The sequence below is a fragment of the Capricornis sumatraensis genome, chromosome 18 (genome assembly GCF_032405125.1).
Source record: "Capricornis sumatraensis isolate serow.1 chromosome 18, serow.2, whole genome shotgun sequence".
NCBI classification, from domain to species: Eukaryota; Metazoa; Chordata; class Mammalia; order Artiodactyla; family Bovidae; genus Capricornis; species Capricornis sumatraensis.
This window is the reverse complement of record NC_091086.1, coordinates 10572156-10591530: the sequence shown is the minus strand read 5'-3', so window position 1 is coordinate 10591530 and position 19375 is coordinate 10572156. Positions and strand designations below refer to the sequence as shown.

Genomic DNA, 19375 nt, shown 5'->3' with positions numbered 1-19375 from the left:
TCCAGCCATCTCATCCTCTGTCGTCCCCTTCTCCTCTTGTCCCCAATCCCTCCCAGCATCAGGGTCTTTTCCAGTGAGTCAGCTCTTTGCATCAGGTGGCCAAAGTACTGGAGTTTCAGCTTCAGCATCAGTCCTTCCAATGAACACCCAGGACTAATCTCCTTTAGGATGGACTGGTTGGATCTCCTTGCAGTCCAAGGGAGTCTCAAGAGTCTTCTCCAACACCACAGTTCGAAAGCATCAATTCTTCGGCTCTCAGCTTTCTTTATAGTCCAACTCTCACATCCATACATGACCACTGGAAAAACCATAGCCTTAACTAGATGGAACCTTTGTTGGTAAAGTTATGTCTCTGCTTTTTAATATGCTATCTAGGTTGGTCATAACTTTCCTTCCTAGGAAACCTCAATTCTATTAACCCCTGCATATTGCTGCCATGCAGATCCAATACAACCAGATAATCTAATTTTTCAAGACAGGTTAGAAATTCAGATTTGAAAATGTGTAACTGTCAACTCTGAAACAATAAAAAAGTGCAGGACAAACATATATAATGGGGTTTCATATTTAGCTTGTGATTCCGACCCTAGCCCCTTGCTAGTTTCTGTGGCAAGTGCTGACACTTTAAAGGTCTTGATTGGCTGTTACATTAGTGAGCCCCAGTGAACTATGCCTCTGAATTCACAAGCTTGTATAGGCCTTTTCCACGCTGACTTTGGGCTTGGCCATCCAGCTGGTCTTAGCCAATGAAATGTGGGCAACCAAATCTTGGTAAGCATTTGCTCACTGGAGCTTGTCCTCTTGGAAGTTAGTCACCATACAAAAGCGTGAATGGTAAGAAGCTGGGAAAGAGAGGCCCTGGAGGATGAGAAACTGTTTTGATGAGATCTCAGCTGATTGTGTTCCCTTGAGTAAACTCAGCTTAAACTACGTAGGCCCAGCTGAGTCCAGTTAACCCACACAATGTAAATAATAATAAAGCACTGTTTTTTTAAACTACTATGTCTTGGAGGTGGTTTGTAAGATGCAATATGTAACTGAAACAGAGGTCATTTATTTTAACCCCTTTTTTCCACTAATGAACATCTCAAGGCTCAGAGAGGCAAAGGGTATGGTGAAAATCAGACACCAAGTTAGCAGCAATAACTTTCTAATTTTGTGCTCTTTCAGTTCCTTCAGTGGAAAGCAGCAGATAAGGGCTATGAAACTCAAAATCTACCTGCACAGAACTTTACACTGTGTCCTTCCTGCATATAAATTACTCTACTAACTTGATCCTTGGAAACGGAATGATTTCTAGGTCATCTAGTTCCTTCACTTTACAGGTGCAGAGACTGCAAGACACTTGAGAACGGCCGACATTTGGAAGCTGGCCTGATACACTTGGGCGGGTAGTAATGCTATGAGATGATAAACCTGGCCGTCTTAGCTGGCTTTGTGTTCCTCTGTTAAATATAATTTCAGAGAACAATTAACGGTAGACAAAGCCATTCTGAGACCATGACAGAGCAATACAAAAGCAATACCACTCCTTAATTACATTTGAACACAGATAAAACATATACATTGTCCAAACCATAAAATATGACCAAACATCCCCCAGCCTGGCTAATGAGGGACTCCTGCTTCTCTACCAATTAGAGTTTTAGCCTCATTCTAGGATTCCTTCTTTCTAGGTAAGGTTTATTGGGATACCCAATCAGAGAATTACGCCACTTCCTGACAGCATCTTATCCAGAATAAAGCCCCACTTCCTTAAACCCTCTTCCAAACCACCTGACAACTCCTTCTGAGATGCTCTACAGTTCTTCGTGGTGTGTGTCCTCCCTTCCTGCACCCAGTAGTAAACTCCACTTGTTCAGCTATCGGTGTGCCCTTGCTCCCCTTTGGTTAGAGGGCACTGAGAGACGACAAAGTTCACACAGAGCTGAAGGCAGAATTCACTGGAAAGGCGTCTCCAGCTGTATTCCTTCTTATCACCTGTCACTCCTGCGATTAATGCCTGTCTTCCCCTCCCTGGAATTAAGCTCATTCAGCAGAGAGGCCTTGTCTGTAAAGTTCAGAGTTGAATTTCCAGTGCCTACACTGGTACCCAGCAGAGGCTGGAAGTTTGAAAACATATTTTCTGAACAAATCAATGAAAGGGGCTCAATATACACAGATCCCCTTTCACTTCTCAGTTCCTCCCGGTACGTGGTGTATATAGACCATAAACCTTCTCTTCCCCTACTAACTTTCCGACACTCCTAGGACGCCTATCCGTCTGCCTGAGATTCTGCCGTTCGTGGGCCGCTCTCCCACGCCTGAGCCCCAAGACCACCCCCTCCTGTCGCACGTCGAACCCACCTGTCGTCCACACCTCACCCTATCGTAAACGCTAGCGGACCAGTCGCGCCGCTACTTCAGCGTCGAGTGGGCGCTGCAGACATCGAGCGCGCATGTGCGGAAATCGGTCGCAGTATCTCTGACAAGTGAAGAGTTGCCTCGGAGTTTCGGTGCCGGTCCGGGTAGCCTCGGGCTGCCAGGAAGTCAGGAGAAGGTAGCCGGAAGGAGAACCCGAGAGCAGGGCTTTCTGGGACATGTAGCTGGGGCGCTGCCCAGGCCCTACTTTGAGAGAGCCCTTAAATCTTCAGGTCTTGCAGGTCTCGCGTTCACAGTCCAGGGCTGCTTTCCGCTCCGAATTCCGCTTCGAGCAGCCGGGAGAGGGGGGCCTGCTGCCGGACTCTCGTCCCCACAACGCTCTGCGTCGCTCGCGGCGCCTGCCGGGAGCTGTAGTCCTCGCTCTGCGTACTGCGTTCGCCGAGGGGGAGGGCGGAGCTGCCGGCGGCCCGGGCGGGCTGGCAGCGAGAGTGGGTGCGAGAGCCGCCTCCGCCTCTGCCGCCTCCGCCGTCGCCTCCTCCGCCCGGGCCGTTCGCTGCTGCGCGGGGAGAGCGAGGCGGGGCCGCCGGGGCCGCCATGGAGCCCGACTCGGTGATTGAGGACAAGACCATCGAGCTCATGGTGAGTGCGGCCCGCTGGACCGTCCGTTCTTCCGTCCGACCGGCCCCGGGCGGGCCTGCCCACCTCAACGTCCGGCGCGAGGCCAGCCCTGGCCCTTCCCTGCTGCCTCGGCCCGGACCTGGGCCCCCCGCCTTGCCTGGCCTCTGGCCCGGCGCGGTTCCTCCGGATCCCTCTAGCTCACAGGCCGGACCCGGCCCGGCCCCCTCCATGCCCCTCGGTTTTCCTCCCACCCTCCCTCCCTTCTATCTACGGGCCCGTCCCTCGAACGACCCTCGCTGGCTTAGGCTGTGGCCTTAGCTCACACTCACTCTAGCATCCCGTTCCCTCTTTAGAAGGTTTTCTTTTTTTTTTTTTCCCTTCTCTGTTTCTCCAGTCCAGGCCTGCATCGCTCTTGCCAGCCCTACTCAGGCCGAGTGAGATGGTGATGGGAGAGGGTACTGAGCAGATCTCCAGGGCCGTAGCCTCCGCATCCCGGAAGGGGTCTCAGCACCCTCGTCTCGACCTAGGGCTGTATTGGTGCCGGCATCGGCCCTGTGGGCGAGGAGGTGGAGAGCTTTCGGGTTGGAGGCTGTGACCGAAAAGGGGCCTCTTTCCCGGCCCCCTGTGGTGTCCGGCTTCTCGGACAAAGGGTTTCCTACTCGGCCGAGAGGGATGTTTGCAGAGCAAGGCCGTAGGTACTCTGGATTCCATCTCCCTGGAAAGAGAAACTGTAACTTCACGTTTTCCTGAGCTGCTTTGGGAAAATTGGGGAGGAGGGGGGAGGGGCTGTCCTCATCACTGCCGCCAGTTCTTTCTTCTAGAAAAAAAAGGAGAGGGGAGCCTACGGCCCAGGGGAAGCGATCTCTCTTCTATTTAGAAACCTTTGGTAGCCAGGCCAGACTCCCTGAACCCACCAACACCCCAGCCCCCTTCCGCCTTAGGACTTGGATCCAGAATGGGTTTTTAGAAACAGGACCACGAGAGAGTGGCTAGTGGAAACGAAAAATTTGCTACTTGGTGGATGATTTGGCGCAAAAAGTAGAATATGGCAGCTGTTACTGCCAGTTTGAACATTAGGGAAATCAAACTGTGCTCTAGAGAGTTGGGAGGGGGAAGTCTTTGCCTCAGCAAATGAACATGCCCAGGTTTTCTTCCTGTGGAAACCTTGACAGTGTCTTTGTATCTCTCCAAACAGTAACCTCTTCTACCTTAGGGTTGAGAAGAAAGATGAAAGAATCTACTTAACACAGCAAAATGTTTTCCTAGCCAGATTTTCTCCAGTGTGAAAATGTTTATTGAGTCAGTGATTCCACTGGGTAGGGTCGGTGACATCAGAGCTACTTCCCCCATTTAATGCTATAAATAATAAATGGTGACACTGAAAGTCTGTTGGATAGCTGCATGGTTTCTGTGGATGATGGTGTCTGGGGAGTTGATATGCCTGTTTTAAAAATGGAAGTACAGTAGTGTAAATACAGAGGCAGCTTAATATTTGCTGTCCTTTGCATAATTCACTGCACATCTCTAGCAGTCTTGGAAAAATTAGACGCCAAAAGAAAGCTCTGGTAGTTTCTGATTTGTGTATGTGTGTGTGTGTGTGCGAGCACACGTGTGGTTGCTTTCTAAGGGATACTGATATGAGTTTTTATTTGATTTTCACCTATTAGGTAACTCTGCAGTACAACTTATCAAACTTTTGTAATCAAGCTTTTGATATTCTGCAAATTTTGTAGGGGTTATTTTGGTAAAATATCGTAATGGAATTACACATATAGTCCATATTCTTACATATGTGCAATACCTGTACTTATAACAGGAGGAGTAGGACATAGCAAAAAATTGTAACTTGGTATCTCTTTGAAATTGGCTGTTAAATTCTCCTTTCATTTCCATTCATTTAAAAAATAACTAGGGACTTCCCTGGTGGTCCAGTGGGTAGAACTCACTGCGGAGAGCCCTGGTTCTATCCCTGGTCAGGAAACTAAGAATCCACAAGCTGCACGGCGCAGCCTAAAATAAAATAACTAGAATGTTTTTTTCAAAAGAATTAAAGTACAGTGTAATCCATTTAATGTCTTTGAATGGATATGGAGAAAAAAATTTCCTCCTAAATATAACTGGCTTCCTGTGTGTTTTGATTTTACATGATTGTATTTGTCTGATCTGAAATGATATTTCATACTTCTCAGGGACATTATTAAGTGGAATTCTTAGAAAATTTAACAGAGAAGATTTAATAAGGTGATCATCTGGATCAGTTTTAAAAGTGGCTTTTCATATACAGATTGTGATATTCCCTCAAAGGGATACCAGTTAAGACTCTTATGCAACTGTTTCGTAAACATATATGTATTTTAGTTTTATAGATAGCACAGATACTTAACAACTGATTTACTAAATCCAGGATCAGGAGCAGGAATGATAATGCCTTAAAATCTAATTGCACGTGGCTTTCTGTGTTCACTGCATTTTAATTATAGTTTCCAGAACTAGATTAAAAACACTTTTTACATCGGTTTCAAAATACCACGATGAAAGGAGGGGAAGGGGTTAAACTGATGGTATTTTGAAAGTCTAAAGCATGAAATATTTTTAGATTTTTATGAGTCAGCTTCAGTACTCAAATATTTGTGATTGTGCTGCCTGTACCATTTCGGTACTTAATGGTTAACAGGATAACTTTCAATTGATATTCCAGAGTGTGCTCTATCAAAGAAAGGAAACACAGTTTCACCAATTTCTTAATCTCCATCCCTCTACTTTCTTTGATTTTGATTCCTCCTTCCTTTTTTTCTTGCAGTTTTTCAGTTTCCTAGGAAATAAAACTGGTGATAGAATAATTAAATATTCAAAATATAACCCCCCCTTGTTACTCCTACCCCTGCCTGTGACCAGGTTCACAAAAAGTGCTTCTCCAGCTGACCCACCTCATAGGATTCAGTCTTTAATATAGACTGTAAGCTCTTGATTGAGACAACTGAATTTATCATTCCTGATGGTGAATAATTTAACCATCAAATGACTTTCATGACCTTATATCGGCCCAATACGTACCTAGTTTGTGGGACTGCTTCTTAAACTTCTGCTTTGGTTTTCAGTTCAGTTGCTTAGTCGTGTCTGACTCTTTGCGACCCCATGGACTGCAGCATGCCAGGCTTCTCTCTCCATCACCAGCTTTGGTTTTAATTAGCCTTAATATTACTGAGGTAGAAAAGGAGTAAACCATTTGGAAATACACAGAAGCTCACCAGGCTTTGTTTTGTGGTGGGCTTCACTGGGAAGGATGAAAGCTGCGTTATGTATCACATGGTATTTAATGGTTGAATTAGAAGTGTGCATTGTGCTTAGGCACTAGAAAACATTCTCAGACCTGCTAATTGGAAGAAATGGTCATTAGGCCTGCCTGTTAGAAAATAGCAAAAGTTAATGTTAAAGTTTTGGGAAAGATAATCCTGCTTCCTCTGTGGGTGTGAGAGTACCCTTTACTCCCTTTACTCAAGTAATGGGCAGTTTATCCTCTGTTGTTAGCTGCTTGGTTTACTTCTTGGCTAAGTGACCTTAAGCGAATCATTTCCCTTCTGGTTACCTCTGAATGGCTATATTACTTGTTGAATGTAATATAGGTAATATAGGTAAAATACACTGGATCTCATTAAGAACTTCTAATATCAAATCTATTTTTAGAGCTGCTGAAGTACAGACAGGCCACAAGACCAAAGAGGTGAAAGAAACTAAATGACATTATTGGAAGTAATTATCTTTTTTTCTTTTTACATCTCTCCCCCTGCCCCCTTCTTGTCTTTGGCTTTCTAGGTGAAACAATTGGGATTGTTTAGTGGCTCCTTTAAAAAATTGGGTCTTTGTCGCCATCACTTATCCTCATTGCCTCTAGCCATGTGCTGCTTTACCAAATGCAGATTAAATAGACAAAGGCTTAAGTAGGGTCCAAATGAAATAAATCACATGCTATTTATAGACCTCACTGACTGGCCTCAAGAGGCTTATGGCTCAAATATTATCAATTTTTAGTCCTGATTTTAGAGTAGGTTAATGTCCTTTCAGATTTGATAAGGGTAAACCTGATCCTGCTCGCACATCTTGGCACTCTTGGCCCCTGACTGCTGTCTCCTGGAAACTGAGAGAGCTCTGTAGCACAGGAGGATTGCTAGCCCATTTCATAGGTTTATAGAACAGCACGTGTATTCCTCTGAGTAGTTATGTTTGGTCTTAAATATAGGACCAAACATAATCAATGCTCTCTTCCACCCATGTTGATAACGTCCTCTCCTCTCCTCTCAGAACACAATTTAGATACCTCTTCTTGATGTCAATTTATATTATGGTGGCAGATATAATTTTGTTTTTATATCGATAGCAATGCCTACATGATAATCACTGTTAAATGAATGAGTGCTGGCACTTTGTATTTATCTTGTGGCACTTAGAATTTTAGAAACAGACTTTCCTGTGCTGTGAGGAGCCTGGGATCTTGGGTTCCACTGGTGATATTTACAGTTTAAGGGAAAGAAAGCATTTGAAGTCCTCACAATTCAGATTCCTGCCTCCCTTCCAGCTTTTTCTTCTCACATTCCTCGCTTATTCTATATTCCAGCCAAAGTGTGGAGGACCATTGTTCTTCAGATTTCCTTTGTCAGCACTGATAATGAACTGACCTAAGTCCATGTGTCTCAGGCTACTGATATTAATGGGAAGGACCTCATAGCTCTCCAGCCAAATTGATTTAGGTGAGATCTCAGCAATCCTCTCTTCCACCCATGTTGATAACGTCCTCTCCCCTCCTCTCAGAACACAATTTAGATACCTCTTCTTGATGTCGATTTATATTATGGTGGCAGATATAATTTTGTTTTTATATTGATAGCAATGCCCACATGATAATCATTGTTAAATGAATGAGTGCTGGCACTTTGTATTTATCTTGTGGCACTTAGCATCTTCTGCACTTGTATTAGAGTTTCCTGTTTGTGTCCCTTATTAAAGGATAAACTCCTCAAGAGCGCCTTCTTGTAGTAGGTGTTCAATAAATGTTGAGTTGAGCTTTCCTGTTGGTTGCTTACATGTATTATTGCTGTCTGCCTGTATCTTAGCCATCCTCTTTTCTGGAAATTCTCACCTATATCACTGATTCTCTTAATAACTTGTTCCTAATGCGTATGGGACTTAACAGACCTTCCTGTGTGTCATGAAAGTTTGATCATGTCTAAAGCTGATTGTCCTTTGAATCCTTCACTCTGTTTAGCGCTTGGGTGTGCAATAGATATTGATTTAAATTAACGTTAGATTTTTTTTTTCATCCTGTGAAACCTTTTTAACATTTCTGTTTGATAATTCTTAAGACAAGTGGGGATGGATAGGGGAGAAAGACTGGTAAAGGGAAAAGAAGGGTGGTATGTGTTGCACAAACTTCTGTTCATGGACATTTTAACCATTATTTACAGACTTTTTAACATACACAAATTGATTTATATACATCCCAGAGCGTGGGTGATAGCAGAATATTGAGAAAACCAAATTCCTTTTGTATCTGTTGATGTGAACTTGCCAAACAGGTGGTAAGTTCTAAGGCTCTGTGACCTTAGAGAAACATGGTGTAACATAAAGGCCATGGGCTCTAGGGTGCAACACCTGACTTTGTGTCCTAACTTTCACTTGCTGGCTGTGTGGCCTTAAGAAAGTTAACCTTTCTCTGGTAAGATTTCACTGTGTGTAAGAATTAAAAAAATGCAGGTATTGCTTCAGTGTTGGGAGGAGTATGAGAGATGTATATGAAAGGACCTTGCAAAGACTTGTCTCTCAGCAGCTGTCTGCCAAGCTAACTCTCCCCGCAAGTACAGGGACCGTATTTTGTCAAGACAGATGGTGTGAGAAAAGTTTTAGTTTTTGTCCCTGATGTATGCATGTACTTAATCGTGAAGCTTTGCAGAGGCCTAAAATTCAGTTGCTTTTAGCCATGCATTTAATGAGGCTTCTTTGGGGAAAATGATGAAATCATACAGAGTCAATGCTGCCTTGGAAATCGGGAAAATACTCTTACAATTACTAAGAACTACCAATTAGACATAATTAGACCTGTACGGTTACGGAGAGAATCCACTTTAACCCTGTTTTAGGTATCCTGGTAGAAGGAGACTGGTAATTGTTCATACTAACACTGAGCATAGTGATTTATATTTGATCAATTTAGTTTAGCCAAGGAAATTAGAATTTTTAAATTTGTATTCTTGTTTGCTGGTGATTTTGACCTTTAACAGAGTAAGTGGTGACTGGATCCAAGATTTCCTCCTGAGTTCTATTGTTGTTCATTGAATTAGTTGACAAAAGGGGAAAAACCTGTTGGTCAAGAATGTGCTTGTTACCCTCAGTTCAGTTTCTGCTGATCACGATTGCCTAACAGGAAGTGTGTAGGCAAATGAGACACCAGCCAGGCAGACCTGAGAGTCCAGTAGGGTATCTCTACACTGGATCTTATTGACAAAATTCAGAGATTGCCCAGTTCAGTTATGTCAGCAGGAAGCATTTTTAGGAGATTCCCTCTCAGGGTTAATCAACAATGAAGACCTTCACAGAATGGAAAGCTGTGAAGTAGAAACAGTGGGACATTCACATGTAAATAGGAAAAAAGTTTGTGAGTAGAGAGATGTGCAAATACCTAAGTGCTATGAATATCAAAAACTGTTCTCTAATAGCAAACCACTGGTCCACGGAAGAAAAAAAAAATTGAAAACTGTGTTAAGAAAAAAGAACCCGAGTAATAATATTATTTCAGAGTTAAATTGAGAACTCTTAACCAGTTTTGGGAACTAATGATAAAATGTGTTTTGGTTCTGTGAAATGATTGCCTAGGAGACTCAAAGAGGAAGGGGCAGAGGACATGAAGAACTTAATCCTTACTATCCTGGTCTGGCATCTGTTAATCTTTGTTTCTCTGGCATAAGGCCTGCCACCAATTAGGCATTCAGTAAATGTTTATTTGAAGGAAAGAGGGGGAAAGTTAACTCACTAATGGAAGAAAAGGCCTGATGGTGCAGGAGGCTCAGAAATGAGTCTGTTAGTCAAATTGTTGCGGCTCTGGTTTGGTTGTAGCAGTGAGTTATGCTTTGAAAATCAGCCTATATTGCTCTAGCAGTTAACTACTAGCCATAGCCCACTAGCATTTTTAGTCAAAATTGGGTTTGTAGTTTATTAGGCTCTGGACTAATGAGAAGAGCTTGAGCACTTATTCTTTGTGATTTTGCTTACATAATGTATTTAAGTTGAGGGTATTAAGATATTTCCACCTGTTTGCTATGAAGAGGTTACTCTTAGACTGGTACTTCAGTCACTTCAGTGCTTTGCCTATACATGAAAAACCAGAACATCTGACTTTTTATTGATCAATCTTGGAATTCAAGAATTCTTTGGTTTCAGCTGGGGTTGGGATTCTTTGTCACAGACACTTCTTTGCCACTAAGCACACAGTCTGAGTGGGCAAGGGTATAAAATTAATGTTGTGGCCTTAGAATTGCACGAGTTTTTGATATTGAAGTGCTTTTAAGTGGCAAGATTAAGGGAGTTAGCCCTCTCAGGATGGCTGAACAAGTTCAGTTGTCTTTTAGTTCAGCTAGGCTGAAATACTTATGGTTTTGTATCTTTTTGGTTCTCTGTTCTGATGTCAGTTAGCTTAGAGCTTGGTTTCTTCTCCCCCAGGAATCGTGGTCTTTCTGGTCCTTGGACTTTGGAGGCCACCGTATTCTATGAGAAGGGCATGGGCTCTACCACCTAGTGGATGTGGGACTTTGAGCAAGTTATTGCTTCTCATATTTTTAAATGTGAGTAATGAATGTAGAAGGCCTGGTCCATTAGTAACCCTTCAGTGAAGGTAGGTATTATGGTTACTTCAGGAACATTTTGGCAGTCGTGTGGCAGTTGAGGAAGTAGCAATTTATGTGCACGCAGCGTCAGTCTTTGGATTTTTGACTTTTTATCTGTGGCATCCTGTTGAATACCTTTTCCTGTCTGCCTTGTAGTTTGCTTAGAATTTATAGTCTAATTGTAAGAGTTGGTATGGTAATAAAAGAATATTGATATACTGTGGACTGGGCTTATGTGTTTAAAGGTGTTATCTAGTAAATTGTTTATTATGTTCTTTCTTTTCCCTAGTGTACCCAGTGACTGGCCATTGTGGGGGTTGGCCTTTATTGAGTCAGAAGTTCACTCTAAAAGTTACGTCACGTGTTTTGAAATGTCCTGTATTTTAGCTGAGAGTTGAAGATTTGAGTGATGGGTAGATGTCTTATGTGTAGCAAACTTTAAAATTTCTTGTTAGGTGCTTAAATAAATTTTTATTAGGAAATATTTGAGCCCCCCCCCATTAATTATGACTGACAAAGTTTCTGTAATTGTAGAGGAACAGTTTTAGGAAATGGATAAAATTCATTGTAGCTGAATGATCTGGGACAGTTTATATGGATAGTAGAGGAAATTTTTAGTATTTGGAAATTGCATGATATTTGTCATGACCAAGTATTAATGTTAGGGATGTTTCCTTCTTTGTTTTGTGGAATTTCTTGTCCATCTCTCAACACAGAGGTGAGCAGTGCTCCTGCACACCCTCTCGCATGAAGCCGCTGACTCAGGGCTTGCACCTTTCTTCTGTGCTTCCGATCCGCCACTCCACTGACCCTTCCTTCCATCTCTTGGCGGCTGTCCTCTGCCGCTGGTGCCATGGTGGGTGTATGGATTGCTTTCTGTCTTCCAACAGTTACCGAAGTGCATGTTTGGGATTTTGTTGAAGAAAGCTGGATACAGTAAACGGAAAGAATCTTGGAAGCTGCTTGACTGCTGTCTTTTCTCAGACTAGTCTGAAAGGGAATACCCCCATTCATTCTGGATTGGTGGATCTGAAGTACAAAATATTGTCCAGGTAAGCAATTACCTTGTATTGTTTTGTTATGCAGAACTCGACTCGTTGAGAGAAACTTAAAATTCCGTTACTTCTTTTTCCAATGTAATAGAGAAAGGAAAAAATGTTAGATATTTATGTTTTGGTGTGGATTAGTTGGGTATTTTGCTAGTCAAAACTTTGTTTCAGTGTAAGAAATGTAGTTATTTTTATTAAATAGGCCCAAAAGGTTTGTAGGCACAGCCAAACAGGAAATACAGTGCAGTAAACAAGGGACTTTTGTTTGAGGGATAAGTTGGAAAATAAGGGAAACAAATGATTATTTTGTATTATCTCATGATTTATAGTTATTACCTGGTCAAAATAATTTTTGTCGTTACTATGTAAAATAGTGGTCTTTTATTCTTAAGACTCCTGGAGAGTCTTCTCAGAATTTACTAATTAGCTACTGTTTATGGGCATCTACTAAGTACCAGCCACTATTGTAGGCTCTTTTCACGTTTTTCTTCTTTAGATGGCCTATGCTTCGTGTGTATTTTACAGACAGTAAGATGAAGCTGTTGAGTATTAAGTAAGTACAGTAAGTATGGTGGCAGAGCCACTTACCGCCTGTAAGTCACACAGCTAGTAAGGGCCAGAGCCAGGCTCTAAGCTTGAGCCTGTGTGTCTCCAAAGCTCTGGATCTTTCCATCCGGCTACATTTGCTGAGGTTTGCACTTTAACTTCAGATTTTCATATTGTCTGTATACCGTTAGAGTAAGGTGTGGTTTTCTCCTGCGGGCTTCCACCTGGAGACTGCCCGACTGACGGGTCCCTGTTGGGCATGATACTTTACTTACATCTGGTGCTTTCCCTTCCTAATGAAAAGATTAGAATATCTTTGGTCAGTTTATCAAGTGAGCCTAAAGCTAACTTAGGAGAGGCTGTACATTTAAATGTCAAAATGTGCTTTATATAGGGAAGTATCATTTGGTCTAGTGAACTCAAACCTGTATCTTCTCAGTTCCTCCTTAGTTTTCATTGGTTATTTAAATAGCTTCGTAGCTTATTATTTAGACTAGTTTTGACCTGTGGTTTGTCAGTCTTACAAGTAAGACATTTTCAGGAAACTCATGACTTTTTCTGGTGTTTAAGCACTCCAGAGTACACATTTCCTTTAATCTTAAAAAAAATTCTTTATCATAGACTGACCCTATGGCTTTGTGATCCTTCTTTTGTTTTATTCCTTTATATTTGTTAATATTTCTTCTGGGTGAGCATTTTTCACATTTCCACATGGAAAGTGAAGAGCTTTCAGGATGGCGATGGTGATAGTTAAAGTAGTAGCGGTTAACGCTGGGCACTTGCTCTGTACTGAGCACAGTTCTCAACAATGTGCACATATAAACTCATTGCATGGTAACCCGGTGACGTTGGCACCCTTATTTCTACTTTGCATATGTGGAATCTGAAGGCTACAGTACTTAAATAACATGTTCAAGGCCACATATCTAGTAAGCGCCAGAGATGAGATGTGAATCTAGGCAGTTTGGCTCAGAGAATGTGCTTCTAATGTCTGTGCCTCAAGTTTGTGGCGTATCATCTAGTGATAAAGAGGGGTGGAAATCCTGAAGACTAAAATTGTGTATTCTGATTTCATGAAATCATTACAAAGGGAAAGGACACAGTTGTTGAGCATCTATTTTGTACCTTCTGTAGAAGGTAGTCTAGCTCTAGGATTCTGTGTCAGTCATCCAGGACTGTCTACCAGGCTGTTTCCTGAGAGGACTCACAGTAGGGTTAGTTTAAGGTTATCTTCCAGAACAGTGCTGTCCAGTTAGAACTCTCTGGATAATGAAAATGTTCGTTATCTATGCTGTTCAGTATGATAGCCATCAGCTGCATGTGACTGATTTGAAACGTGGCTCTGTAACTGAGGAACTGGATTTTAAATTTTAATTTAAATAGCCACAAATACAGTTTAGAATTTAACTTCATCTTATGTCTGATTCTGGACTTAACTCTTAGAAATCTAATCTTGTCAGTTTGCTGAAAGCCAGCTCCTTATCTCATGGTTGGACTTACAACACTGATATGTAAAATCAGAATTCCAGTTTCTTAATTTATAATGATATGTGCATGTTGGTGTGATTAATGTAGACTTTTCTGATTGGTAGATTTGCTGATTAGGTCCTACTCAGCATGCCAGTTTAAGTTTTTCAAATAAGAAACACTGGTTAGAAGGGCCTGAAGACCCAAGCCAGTCACGTGGGTTAGCTGGCATGGACTTGCCAGGGGAGGTACATATTTGCTGGCCTGAGACTGAGGCGTCCTCACTCATCTTTCCTTTAAGGGTGGGTGATTTCCCTGTCTTCTTGCAGCTTCTGTGCTGGCTTTTACTTCCCATATCCTTTTTTGATTATGCCATTCATTTTAGGCATGTTAATACATTTAGCTTGAATGCAGTCTTATCTTACAGATCTGGGAAGCTCTTTGTTTTCCTTAAGGCACTTTTATCACTGTTAAGATCCACTTTGTGTTCATTTTTGTCTCTAAGAAGGCAGTTGAATTTTCCTTGGTTCCCTAAGGCCTCTTTTTACTGAAATACACTTATTAGCTTATTTAGTTTGGTCCTATAGTGTGGAGTAGAATAGAAACATACTCATATAAAAATGCCTGATAAATTCTCTTTGTATTACTTCATGTTATTAAATGAGCTTGTTTTTAGCTCACTGTATCATTGTTTTGGGACTTATTCTTGAGCCTTTTGTTCCTTAAGTAGAAAGTGAGTTGTAACCAAATTTGCATTTAAGAAGTTAACTTTTCAGGTGTCTGCAAGATGGATTGAAGAGACTCAAGGCAAGGGGACTAGTTAGTTAGTTCAAGTGAGCAATGACTAAGGTAAACCAGAGCATTGACAGTGGGCATGGTAGAGGTGGAGTGGACTTAAAAGAGAGGTAGGTGGTAGGACCTACCAGACTTGGGGATTGGTTATAGGAGTAAAAGATGGATGGGATATAATATAAATTTTAGATTGTTGCCTTGGGCGCCAGAGTGGATATTTGTTCTCTTTTTCAAGATAGGGAAGACTAGAATAGACTGGAGAGTGTGGAGGGAGGAGAAAGGAGTGAGTTGAGCTAATGAATCTGAGTTGCCTGTGGGTGAATCCTCTAAAGGGGGAAGTATCTAGGAAGAATATTGATTGGGAACTCACCAGAGAGAGCAGAGAAAGAAAGGTTTGGGAGTTTTTATTTAGCCTCAAGTGGTAGCTAACTTTATTTAGTGGAATTAGAAGATTAATAGATGGGGAAACAATGGAAACAGTGACAGACTTTATTTTGGGGGTTCCAAAATCACTGCAGATGGTGACTGCAGCCATGAAATTAAAAGACGCTTGCTCCTTGGAAGAAAAGTTATGACCAACCTAGATAGCGTATTAAAAAGTAGAGACATTACTTTGCCAACCAAGGTCCATCTAGTCAAGGCTTTGGTTTTTCTAGTAGCCATGGATGGGTGTGAGAGTTACACTCTAAAGAAAGCTGAGTGCCAAAGAATTGATGCTTTTGAACTGTGGCATTGGAGAAGACTCTTGAGAGTATGGACTGTAAGGAGATCAAACCAGTCCATCCTAAAGGAAATCAGTCCTGAATACTCATTGGGAAAACTGATGCTGAAGCTCTAATACATTACTCACCTGATGTGAAGAGCTGACTCACTGGAAAAGACCCTGATGCTGGGAATGATTGAAGGTGGGAGAAGGGGATGACAGAGGATGAGATGGTTGGATCGCATCACCGACTCAGTGGACGTGAGTTTGAGAAAGCTCTGGGAGTTGGTGATGGACAGGGAATCCTGGAGTACTGCAGTCCACGGGGTTGCAAAGAATTGGACACAACTGAGCAAGTGAACTGAAGATTAATAAGAGTAAATAAAGATTTGAGGAATTTATATCTATGCCTGGAAATGCTAATATAAAGAAATGGGCTGCAGCTCAGGTTATGATGTTGAACAAAGGGTGTTACTACTCTCTTTTTTTCACATAGATCTGGGAATTCTGACAGCCTATTCTCAATCTTCACATTAGCCCGTTATGTTTGGATTGTGATATTTTTTCCACTGTAACGATTTATTTCATTAAAAGAGATACAGTTTTTGAAATGTATTTTTAAAAGGGCCATTTTGTCATCACACATCTTACATGTGTGTTACCTCACTCAGTCGTGTCCGACTCTGCAGCCCAGTGGACGCCTCTGTCCATTCGTAGATTTGCCAAATTCATTTTTTACATCCAGTGACAAAAGCAAGGGGAAATTAACCTAAACAGTGAACATTCTGGATTAAGTGTGAAATGGGAAATGGAAATTTGCTCTTCTCTCAACCTGTCTCAGTTCCTGAATGCGTCTCATCTAGCTGTGATAAGACAAATTTTTAACATCACAGCAGGAGGCCTGAGTAGAAACCAGCTATTCAGTATCTACTACTCAGTCAGTTGAAGAAACAGCAAACTGTTCAAGTGCTTGTGTGAAAATTAGCTGTGTAGAAATAATTGAGATGATGTGCTGGCCCAGTGTGGCCTATATTTAAGAGATTTTTAAGGCAGATTTTTACTATATGCTGTTTTCACCTTATGCACAGACTTGAGACTGTAATTCTCAGGTGAGCTGTAACTCCACTGTAATTAGGCTTTGATCATGAAAGCATGAAGATATGATGGTTTCATTATAGCTACAATCAATACTTATCAAAAAACTTTTTTTAATACATCATATATATCTGTGTTATAAGGTGCAAAAAGGAGTATACAGTAAAAAGAAGAGTTTCCCGTTCTCTTTAGTGTCAGCTACTCAACCATCCCAAGGGAGAAAAAATACAGGAAAGCAAGTAGTTGTCTGAGGAGGCTTTACAAATAGCTGTGGAAGGAAGAGAAGGGAAAGGCAAGGGAGAAAGGGAAAGATATATCCAACTGAATGCAGAGTTCCAGAGAATAGCAAGGAGAGATAAGAAGGCCTTAGATGAACAGTGCAAAGAAATAGAGGAAAACAGTAGAATGGGAAAGACTTGCAATCTCTTTAAGGAAGTTGGAGGTATCAAAGGAACATTTCATGCAAGGATGGGCACAATAAAGGACAGAAACGGTGAGGACCTAACAGCAGAAGAGATTTAGAAGAAATGGCAAGAATACACCGAAGAACTTTACAGAAAAGGTTTTAATGACCCCGATAACCATGAAGGTGTGGTCACTCACCTAGAGCTGGATCACCTGGAATATGAGGTCAAGTGGGCCTTAGGGAGCGTTGATAGGAACAAAGCTAGTGGAGGCGATGGGATTCCAGCTGAGCTATTTAAAATCCTAACGGGAATGCTGAATATTTATTAGAAGGGCTGAAGCTGAAACGCCAGCACTTTGGCCACCTTATGGAAAAAGCCGGCTCATTGGAAAAGACCTTGATGCTGGGAAAGATGGAAGGCAGAAGGAGAAGGGGCAGCAAAGGATGCTGGTTGGAGGGCATCACTGACTGAATGGACATGAGTTTGGACAAACTCCTGAAGGTAGTGGAGGACAGATGTAACCGGTGTAACAGTGTTACACTGTTTCTAAACTGGTTGCTTTTTAAATTTTCTTCTGTTTTCCTCATAACTTTTTATTATGAAGAATTTAATTTATATGAGAGTTGAGGAAAAAACAGTACAACAAACACCTGTATACTCTCTCCACCTAGGCTCAACAGTTATTAACTTTTTGCCTTGTTTGAATCATTTCTCTGCTCCCACCTTGGTCTTCCCTTCCCACCCTCCTCCCTTTTGTGTCCTCTCCCAAGTAAGTACTCTTTTATGTTGTTAAACAATTTGAAAGTACCTTGCAGACACTATACCTCACTCTAAATATTTCAGCATGTACCTTTTAAGAATAAAAATTACCTCTCCTCTCTCAAAGCCAACACACACATCATACATGCACCATGTATATAGTATATATCTCCATATTATAACCAAATATTAAATATAGTCATATGCATTTTATACATAAAATAAAACCCAAAAAACTATTTTTATCTGAGAAAATGAAAGTAATTCCGTAATATAATATTCAGTTAAATTTTTATAGTTATCCCAAGAATGTCTTTTCGAGCACACCTTCTTTAAAAAAACAAAAACCAGGTTCCAAACAAAATAACCCCTTTGTATTTAGTTATGATGTCTTTTTAATTTCTTTTCCCTTTAATAGTCTCTCTGCCCTTTTCTGTCTTTTGCGATTGACTTTCTTTTTTTTTTAAAGTCCAGTTCAGTTGTCCTGTAGGATGTGCAACATTCTTCGCTTGTTTGAACATTTCCTCATGGTGTTACTGAGCTTGCTTCTCTAGCTCCTGACTTCCTGTAAACTGAAAGTTATATGAGAGGCTTGATTGCAGCTCATTTAAACATTCTTGACAAGAGTGCTTCATCATAGGTAAAGTGTACTTTGGGTTGAGTCATGTCGTGAGGCACCTCAAATGACAAGTAATCCCATTATGAGCTGTGCTAAATTTGATCCTTTGTCTAAGGTGGCAGCATTCAGATCTCTCCATTAAGGTACAGTTTTATCATCTGTTATTAGAAAGGACTCTATGGAATAGTATTTTGGTACCTTGTAAATAACCTGTTACATTATAGCCTTTCACCCTGTGGTTTCAGCTTCCTGAGCCTGAAATCATTTATTACAACATAAGTTACAAGATTTTGGCCTTCTGTCATTTCGTCTGTATGTATTGGCTAGCATTCACCGAGGCCATCCCTGTTTCTCCTTCCTTTTGTGTATCACTGTCCTCTTCGTAGACGTTTATTTATTCAGTGTGTTAACAGTCAGTTGCAGTCTGTATGGGTGTTCAGGTTTGGCTAATAAGAGCCCCTCAGGGTAGCTCCTGCTTCCTTTGCAGCGTGAGCCCGTCAATTTTGCTGTGCTCCTCGGTCTTCTGCTTTGCCTGCATATCAAGTATCAACCATCTCTCCAAGAAGCTCCGGTTCCTTTTCGTGGAGCATGGTGTTTAGGAGCCAGAATCAGTACTATTGGGTTTTGTTGCTTCTAGATCTTTTCAATAGACAGAACTAAAATATGTATTTGAAAAGAATCATGGGTTCATGTTAGTTCTGAGTCAAAGTTAATATTACAGGGATATTTTTCTGAACCTGTTAGCCTTTTAATTTTCAGAATCCTAGGGATCATACTGTGTAATGGCCATCTAGTTGAAGTACTAATTGCCATGCATATAGGCAGATAAATAGCTGTATTCATTAATTACTAAGCATGTAATCAACAGGTTCTGTTTGATCATGTTGGGAATACAAAACAGAATCAAGTATATATCTTGTTTCCAGAATCTTGCAGTCTTTTATGTTGAAAACTGTAGTACAGTGTGAAAACTGCCAAGGATCATGAAAGGTGGATATACAATGTGTGGAAGCTAGGAAACAAAGGAAATTTTATAAAGAAAAATTTTTAAAGTTATCCTTTGAGGCCTGAGCAAAATGGATGTGGAT

The 19375-nt window shown here is 41.4% G+C and overlaps 1 protein-coding gene across 1 annotated transcript in view; it reads left to right on the top strand.

Moving 5' to 3' along the window:
* The first annotated feature begins 2915 nt into the window (after positions 1-2915).
* The window catches only part of FBXW11 (F-box and WD repeat domain containing 11), a 131158-nt gene continuing 114698 nt past the window's right edge, over positions 2916-19375 (top strand). The window contains exon 1 of the mRNA XM_068990787.1: positions 2916-3000. Coding sequence (XP_068846888.1) covers positions 2956-3000 — 45 coding nt within the window. The 5' untranslated portion in view covers positions 2916-2955. The remainder of the gene's footprint in view (positions 3001-19375) is intronic.